This window comes from Octodon degus, unplaced genomic scaffold (assembly GCF_000260255.1).
Source record: "Octodon degus isolate 3935 unplaced genomic scaffold, OctDeg1.0 scaffold00240, whole genome shotgun sequence".
NCBI lineage: Eukaryota > Metazoa > Chordata > Mammalia > Rodentia > Octodontidae > Octodon > Octodon degus.
Window position 1 is genome coordinate 2105500 of NW_004524816.1, and position 9598 is coordinate 2115097.

The following is a 9598-nucleotide window of genomic DNA, read 5'->3' on the forward strand; positions in this document are numbered from 1 at the left end:
CCATCTACCCATTCATTTATCCATCCATCCATCCATCCATTTATCTATCCATCCATTTATCCATCCATCTACCCATTCATTTATCCATCCATCCACTCACCCACCCATCCATTTATCCATCCATTCATCCATCCTCTATCCATCCACTCATACATTTATCCATCCATCCACCCATTCATTTATCCATCCACTCATCCATTGATCCATCTATCCATCCATCCATCTATCCACCCATCCACCCATTCATATATCTATCCGCCCACCCATCCATTTATCCATTCATCCATCCATCCACCCATTCATTTATCCATCCATCCATCCATCCATCCATCCATCCATCTATCCATCTATCCAGTTTAGTAGTCAGATCAGATTATAAGGTATCAGGACAATTATATGTCACAGATTCTATAAGGCAAATGTATTAACACATAATCAGCACTTCTCTAGAGCAAGTCTGTGAATATGAAAGTGTTATGTCATACTCCTTATATAGACCTAGGGGAAAAATGAGAGAAAAAATTAAGGGTTTTTTTTTTTTTTGCTACTAAATATTCATTATGCATAACAGTATGTGTGTATGTACATAGGACACCGTGATTATACACACAGTAGTAAAATATATTGACTTTAATTTAAAATCTTAATGCTGGGCTTTCAAAAAAAATCCCACATACTGAGAATATTACACAAGAAAGAGGAGGTTACTTTACACAAAGTCATTCCCTCTAATAAAAGAGAAAACTGCACCAATAGCTTTAATCATTTAATTATTATTTTTGAGACAGTAGTTCAGGCTGATATTGAACTCTCTTATGTAGCTCAAGCTGGCCTCCAACTCACAGCAGTTCTCCTGCCTCAGCCTCCCAAGTGCAGGGATTACAGGCATGTGCCATCAAGCCCAGCTGGATTTTAATCTTTATATTTGCTTCAAATCCTACAACATGGGTACACAACACTCCTGAAACACTATCCAGTAAAAAGTAGAGTGGTTAAGGAAAAAGAGAACCAAAAACTCAGATCAGTCATCTTTTTAAAGAGTGCAGCTTACTTGTGCTTTTCATACAAAATCGCTCATTTTAAATTTTTCTGAATTTAACTAAGCTTAAAATATGTGCATCATAATCTGATAAAAATGTAATAGGGTTAGAAAAAGCTTATCTATTTGGCTTTAAAAGGGAGAAAAGGGACAACCAATTTTTAAAGGAATTTGAGCAACATCAGCAGTATGTGGAACGGAGCCTACACAGTAGGTGGGAACAGGACGGAAGGGCGGCAAACTTGGCTGCCCCGCAACAGACTTGCGGGAGGAGGAGCTTGGCCGCAGTCTGACTCCTTTTCCCTCCGGCAGGGGGCGCCCAAGAGCCCAGTCCCAGCTTCCTTTGGGGTTCATGGGTCTGTGGCTTGCAGCTCCTTACACAGACTCAAATATCAGTGGCATCTCTCCGCCCTGTTTATTCTGATCTTTCAAAAGGATTCTCCTGCACTGAGAATAAACTCACTATTTTCTACTTAAAATTACAGAGCGCTTAAGGTGAAGCCATATGTCCGAGCAAAGAGCAGATCCGTATTTTTTTTTTTTTTTCCCATTTAGCCTTTCAAAACTGTGTTAAAAATCACAGCAAATATTCCACTGACAGCTAAGAAGCCGAGGGCAAACCAGCACGACAAGATAGACTTTAGTCTCTACGGAAGCACCAAGGCCTCCACCAAAGCGGATGCGGGGGCCAGGCCACGAAGACACCCCTGCCCCAGAGGCCTGCGCTTCTGGGGTCCTGGGGGAACAGTTGGGCCACGAGCAGGACGCTGGACAGCAGTTTGATGAGATACGCACACAGCGAAAGCGGGGCTCAGACCTCAGAGGGAGCGGGCTGGGTCGGGACTAGTGACTCTGCCGGGGGAGCTGGCCGCGCGTGCAGCCTAACCACGGCTCGGGCTGGGGGCACAGGGCCGGGGTCTCAGAGCCGGGGGTGCGCGCTGGGGTGGGCTGGGTGTCCGGAGGGGCGGTGCAGGCGAGTGGAGTGGGCCGAAGGCTCTCGGGCTGGTTCGCGGGGAGGAGACCCAAGGCTAGCCCCTTACTGCGGCCCGCAGCTCTGCATTGCGCTCATTCGCGCCTTTAGGCAGAGCAGGCCCTGCTTTATGAAAATGCACAACTTGTGTTACGCACTGGTGCTCAAGGCGGGCACGTTTGACATCTCCAGGAGGAATATCGCCGTAGGAGGTGCCCCTGCACCGCTTGAGGCAGGGAGCAGTTCCCCGTCCCAACCCGTCCCCGACCCACGAGGTGACAGCAGGATCACCCAGCTTAGCAGCCACAGCTCCTGCGTGCGCCATCGCCAAACGCCCCTGCAGGTCAAACCTGCCTCCCGTAGAGAAGCACTGCATTGTGACATTTCATTAAGTTAAGCTTCCTTGATGGTGCCGTCCGCCTCGCCGCGTTCTCGGTCGCGTTTCTAGGCCCGCATGCGCCGTCGCCCACCCTCCTACACTTCTCCTAAGGCCTGACCAGCCACCCTTTGTGTGATAAGTTCAGAATATGGTCCACGGCAACATCGCAAAACAAAGCCAGCGGAGGCTCCGGCTCTGCGCTGGCACCCAGGAAGCCCAGACGCCCCGCGCTGCTCACCTCGGTTACAGCTTGGATGGATGCACCGTGTTTCAGAAGGAGTTCCATGACTTTAATTCGATTCTTTTTGCAGGCGATATGAAGAGGGGTGAAGCCATTCTGTGGGGTACAAAGTCACATATTGGCCTGGGTGTCTTCTAGTGAAATCTGATCCACTGGGTACAGTGAAACAGTTCTAAACTGGTGTGCTAGAAAGCCTTCAGAATAGCCAGAACAGTGATTCACCGCTGGGGGCGGAGGTCCGGTAGCTGCTCCCAGGGGCCCAGGGCCGCTAAACAGCTGTGAGCAGGAAGGGAATGCCTTGCCTTCTCCCACCAGCTAAGGCAAACAAAACAAGCACCTCCTTATTTTATTTTGGACCAAATTACATCCATTTTTCACCTCACTTCAAAAACGTAATAGAACAGCTGTGCCTCAACACATATCCTCATAGCCAAAGTTCATCCAGAACTATTCTGACCTCTCGGCTGTAGTTTAGAACAGTAAGACAGGTTATAAAATGCTGTCATTTCTTGCCCGGCTTGAAGATTCAAGTAGGTGTTTAATCTAATGAGGCAGAAATTGGAATAATTCAACATTATTTGGATCATTTGTTTTAATATTTAACCTAATATAATCTGCTTTTTAGCAAATGACCTCCCAAATTGCCCTGGCTGAACACTGAGGTGATGCATACATTTCAGTTGCTAATGGAGAACGGTAAGCCACCAGGTCCACTGTAAAAGCTAAGGTCCAATTCATCGCAGATACTTCCTGGCAGGTTCCTGAGAGCGTTTCTCTGGCCCTAGTCCATCCCCGGATGAGCATGACGGGCTCCCAGTTCCACATGTTGTGAAATTTCCAGAGGCGCAGGGCAATGACAGCCCACACCCTCCTTTAAGGCTTTCTTTTTTCTTGTATGGAAACATGAGTCATGATAGCTAATTTTCTTCCTCCCTTCTCAGAATTCAGACACAACTGACACATTGGGCAGGTCAGCAGCCCTTGTGTGTGGCCAGCCCAGAGTCTTTCAGAATTGGAGTGGGAACCAAGCTGTCTGGGGCGGGGGCGGGTAGAGCAACCTTCTGGAAAAGGTTGAATGCAGGAAAGCCTTCACCTGAAAGTTGCTAGGAAGCTCACAATTTTCTCTAAAACTAGGTGATTTATTTTTTTCCTAAGCATGAGTGCTTTTTCTGAACTAAATTTAAATGGCTTACTAAGTTGGGAAAATTTATTAAAAAAAGAAGAAACACTCACTTTTTTTTTTTAGAAAACCAAAATGTAGCACATTCTGAAGCTAAAAGAGAAGTCATTTTACATAGTAGTTAAAACTGCAAACTGATTGGTTACAAAAAAGATGACAGGCAATATCCATTAACTCCCAAGGGGAACAGAACAAGGTAGATCAACAGTTCCAAGATAAATGGGATTTTGATCATCTTGCTTCATATTTTTAGATCTAAGAAAAAACTTTTTTTTTCTTAAGAACAAACTCTTAATCACAACTTTACCTATCATAACATGAGGATGATGTTGCCATTCTTTCTGCACTTGGCATTATTCGGGCTTTATTTAAATAAAGGAATCACAAATGTGGCCTTGTGGTCTCTCTCCCACGAGAGAACCAAAGTATAAATAATTTAAAGAGCAAAAGAAAAGACAGATCCACTGCAGGCTGGGTGGCTCCTCCTGCAGATGGAAGGCGATGCAGAGGGAGGCAGCAGGGGCAGTGGGGTGACTAAGACTTTCCACATACATGCGCGGATTCCCTAGAGAATGTACTCACATGTACTACAAGCCTGGAGGAATAAAACACAAAGTATCTCTAGACACAAACAAGTGCTACCCTAAAGAGCTGACAATTCAGAGGATCTGGTAGATTTCCAGGAAGGCTGAATGAAAGTGCCGAGGAGAAGTACACTTTCTTGCACTAACACCTTCCATTTTCACCTCGGTAAAAGTAACCCCTTCACACGCAAGGCATGAGACAACGGGGGCCGCCCGTCGGGCAGAGCCACTCACCAGGGCTTTGGCATTGGGGTTGGCCTTTTTGTCCAAGAGGACCTTGGCGACTTTGTAGTGGCCACAGTGGGCGGCCACATGTAGCGCCGTCAGGTAGTCATTGGTGACATCATCCACAGGCACGTTGTGCTGCAGCAGGAGCTGGACGCAGTTTAGGTGGTCGCCTTGCGTGGCCATGTGCAGTGGGGACAGTCCATTCTGCAACACATGGAAAGCAGGGTCACCGGTTCACCTTTTAAATGCAAATGCACTGAAGATAGAAAGTGAAGTATGAACAGGTAAATTCTAGTTTTTCCCACCTTATGTTTTAAAAGGTGGTAATAGTTACTTTTCAACCATAACTGCTTTTTCTGTCCTTTTTTGGTTGTGCTGGGGTTTAAACTCATCACCCAGCGCCCCTGCTGGCCCATATCTGCCAGCCTCTGCCCTCGCCTCCGAGGAAGCTCAGATTTCAGCTATGCACCACAACTACTTTTGGGACAGCCCCCCTCCTACTTTTTGTATCAATCAATTACAAATTGTCAAGGATGGTTATTTTCCTGATTTGAAAGTGAGAGGAATTGTGTCAGCAGTCAAAATCTACTGTGTTCTTATTGAATGAGAATGTTTAGTTAAGACTGAAAAGGATAAAATAAAGACAAGGACTGACTCCCTGGACTAACACCTGTTTTGTCCTTGTAGACTAGCAATGCTTGCCATTGATATTGAGTCGTTTAATTATATTGGTTCAATTAAAACAAAACAAAACAAAACAAAACAAAACAAAACAAAACAAAACACCCCAACTGATCCAAATGCCTCACTCATCTCATCCTTTCACTATAAGCCAACAGGAAAATCTTCACCATTTCTATCAGTTTGGCGCCCCCATGTGTCTTCAGTGAGGAAATGCACAGCTTGGTCACCTCAAGTTCCCTGTTAATTTAAATGGATTGCATTGAAAAACAGCTAATCACGTGTAGTAGGAATGAGTGGAAAATGTGTGGAAAGAGGTCAGGGAAGAAATCAATGTAGTCAGAGGCAAAGAAAACCTTTAAACGGTTGGAATATAGCTCAAAAGCAGAGCACATGTTTAAGACATGGAAGACTCTGGATTCAATACCTAGCACCAAAAAAAAAAAAAAAAAAAAAAGAAAAAAGAAAGAAAGGTTAAAATGACATTTAACAACCAGTACACATTTTCTAATGAAGCAAAAACAAGACAGCAGAATATCACTGTGAAGCCTGGGGAATTCTTAGAGAATCCGATTACCAAGAGAGGTTTACGAATTGTCGTCACAGAATTTAACATGTTTTGTGAAAAAAGTAATGACAGCAAATTCAGTTTCTAAAAGCTGTCATCAGTAAGTTTGGAAGTAATGATGTATCAAATGGACACCAACAAGCCCAGCCAGAATTCAGTGTTTCTGAATTCTCTGTGTGAAATAATTGTCTCCCAATGTATAAATAAATGACACGGGGAGAGGCTTGAGATAAGAAAACCACCGGCCTCCTGCCTTTAGCTATTCTCAAGGCCTCCTTTGCTCACTACCACGTGAATTTCAATGACGCGTTCCTCGAAGGCAAGAGGCTTGCGGCTATAATTTCCCATGTTGCTCAGGAGAGCATTCTGCAGCAATAAAGCTCAATAAATATTTAGGTAAATTTTCTTTCTTTTTATATTTATGTAAATTTAAAGCCTTCATACTTTGTCAATCAGATATTTTTTCCGAAAATATTCCCCTCAGACACTTTGATCCAAATTATAAACTAATCCTTTTTTTATTTTCACTTGTGTATTTGGTACAGGGTCTCACTACGCAGATCAGACTTGGGGAGAGCCTCCTGTTTTCAGCCTCACCAGCACTGGGATTACAGGCAGGGCACCCCCAGCCCCCCTCCCCCCACTCTGTCCCTGGCTCAGGTCCCCGGGGCGGGCCAGCGCGGCGTGCAGATCCAACCCGGTTCGTGTGCTTGCCAGAGCAGGCGCTTTGTCTGCAGAGCTATCTCGCTGGCCCATAAGCAGATCTTCAGGAAGGGATGGGACCATTTCCTTTTGAGCTACTTCCACCCGCGAGGTACGCACTCCCTTCTTCTTGCCAAAACATCCTTTGCTTTATGCATTGGTGCAGTCTTAGAGTAGAACATAAAGCACACAAGGAAACAGAACCCGAAGGACACACGGCTCAGCCGAGAGCCGAAACGGGAGGTGGTGTCAGTAACAGAAGTAAAACCTTAACGGTGCGCAAAATGATGATGCGCGCGAGTAGCAGACCCACAGCTCGCTGAGGAAAAGGGAAGGGAAACGAGCGTGCGGCTCCTGAAGGGCTCCTGCTGCGTCTGGCGCCTGAAAAGACGGCTCCGGTAGGTTGAGCTTTCTTAGGTCCATAAAACGGAAGTCCTGAAGGACCAGATGAATTCCCATAAAGCAAGGAGCGTATTCGTTCACCCAATACTACTCCAACATTTACTGAAGGCCTACTATGTGCAGGGCATTCATCTATGTGTCTGGAGGCGCTAAATGCAATGAGGAAAAGCTCTTCCCTTCCACTTAAGTCAGGCTGTAACTATGCACACAACCGAGAGGTCTTGCGCCACGGGGCTGAGAGCGCCCAAGGAAGTAAAACTGGGCTGAATCACTGAGGAAAGCCGGGCGCAGAAGCAGTGGGCCATCCAGGAGACCCATCCAAGACGAGCACACCCGGGTCGAAGACGGTGCGGACACAGAGAGACCTGGGGCAAGCTGAAGGGACTTGAACCGAGTGCTCACGAGAACAAACCTGACGCGCTCTAGGAGCTGGGGCTGGGCGGCCAGGTGATACTGACTTGGGAGCAGTTGGGAACAGGAGCGGGGAGGGGCCTGACTCCCATCAGAACTTCATTCTTGGTGCTGGGTGAGGCTTCTGATTAAACACAGGGAGGTATTTTTCTACAAAATTCCACCACAAAAGCAGGAAAGGAATTTAAGGAGTAAAATTAAAAAAAAAAAAAAAAAAAAAAAAAAAAAAAAAAAAAAAGCATGGAAACATGGTTCCTTTCCTGTTCTCATACACAATGAGAAAGGCAACAATGATAAAGAAAAGAAGTCTATAAATTTGGGGATAAAAAAGAGGCCTCTAGCACAGACACAGCCCTTGCAGCCAGGAAGAAGTTGGGTCCTGTGTGTCTGCGGACAGGAGTAGCCAGAGGCATGCTGCCTGATGCTTAACAACTAGCTTTAGAAAGACAGCCTCAGGGCCCGGCCAGATAGCTCAGGAGACTAAAGTGCCTGCTTAGGCAGAGAGCGGCCGGGGTTTGATCCCTGGCATGCGGGTGCCGGCGATTGAGACTGGGCATAGTGGTGTGCGCCTGTAATCCCTGCACTTGGGAGGCTGAAAACGGGATCACTACAAGTCTGATCAGACCCTGTACTAACTCAAAAAAAAAAAAAAAAAAAAAAAAAAAAAAAAAAAAAAAAAAAAGGGGGTCCTTTCCTTTCTCCAAAAAAAAAAAAAAAAAAAAAAAAAAAAAAAAAAAAAAAGAAGAGGAGCCTCGGTGCCTCCCATTGGCCAGTTCCCACAGTGTACAGACCCCCCCTACAGCTACCAATCCGATCCCTCTGCCTGGAATCCGGAAGACATCACGCACAGTGGAGTGAGCTCCTGGGCGCCGGCGTAACACGGCTGTAGCATGGGATGAAGACACCTCATCTACTGCCCCAATGGATATGGAAAAAGACTACATAAGAAGATAAGACTTACGGTAGAAAGCAGGCCTGACTCAACACCTATATGTGGAACTGTCGCTGTCCCATCCCTTCTGACCCAGGAAAGCCAGATAGTGTGTTCTTCCGCCTTGCAGGACAGCAGGGGCTTTGTCATGGGATGAACTGGAAAGGGTCACACTCATGCCTCAGTGGAGCAGAGGGGCTGGGGAGACAGCTCGGTGGTCCAAGTGCCTGCTTGGCAAGCGCCAGGACCTGGGTTTGATACCCAGTACCACACACCATACCGGCCCTGGAACCTTAGGTGTAATGAGACAGGAGGATGACTACAAGTCTGAGCTGCATAGAGAGACCTGTGCCAAATAAATAAATAAGTTTTTTAAAATAATAAAAAAAAGAAAGTGGTCACAGAAAAGGAGGACAATTAGATGTCAAGTGTGAGGCCTCAGTTAGCCTCGATTCAAATATTTACTCTGCCACAAATGTCTCTCCTGAGACATCTTCATAAAGCTACCTCATGTCTTTGGATTTCACCTTTCTCTTCTATGAAAAGAATGCCATGGCAACATTGTATCTCATAGAGATATTGGTGGTTACATGAGCGGATACATGCAAAGAACACAGAGTCTGGTGTGAGCAATCGCTATTAGTTATTAGTAGTATACACACAGAACAAGACTAACAGCCCCTTTTCTTTTCTCTCAGAAAGCATTCACATGGGTGTGCACTATAAATGGTTAAAAGATTACTTTTCCAAACACCTGACTGTCCCAGTGAAAGGACATCAGTCCTGACTGGAGACAACCGGCCCAGTCCAGCACCACACGATTATCAACCCTGCGTATGCTCTTATAAAGCTTCCTATTGAATGCTTGTGCCTAACTCTTATGGGAATTCTCCAAAAGAAAAGATACTGCCAAACCAGCCAAAAACAGAGCAGGAAATATGGAGAATTAGGGAAAAAACAAAAAGCAGAAAAAATTAAATTAAAAAAGTTATCCTGACTTTATTCCTATTTTAAAAATATATTTTAATTAAAAAAGTTTTTTGTCATATTCTGTAGGGACTTAAAGTTTAACATATCAATACTTTATGAAAAATACCCGTTCCATGTTATGACTAAGATGTTTGATACTCAGATAGTGAGGGTAAGCTTAACAGCCTAGGTTGTATGGTAATAACAATAAGCTTCTCTTCTGGAGGGTTAACAACCTAAGTTTGCAGACCAAAAATTAGAGAAAAAGGAGGGCACAAGGAAAGTCAACATTTTGGCCCTAGTCTTCCAAGGT

At 45.3% G+C, this 9598-nt stretch overlaps 1 protein-coding gene across 1 annotated transcript in view; it reads right to left on the reverse strand.

Moving 5' to 3' along the window:
- Ank3 (ankyrin 3) overlaps nt 1-9598 on the reverse strand; it is a 368541-nt gene that overhangs the window by 180855 nt on the left and 178088 nt on the right. Inside the window, exons 10-11 of the mRNA XM_023706118.1 lie at nt 4628-4825; nt 2627-2725 (exon numbers count right to left, since the gene is read on the reverse strand). Of these exons, the coding sequence (XP_023561886.1) occupies nt 2627-2725; nt 4628-4825 (297 nt within the window). The remainder of the gene's footprint in view (nt 1-2626; nt 2726-4627; nt 4826-9598) is intronic.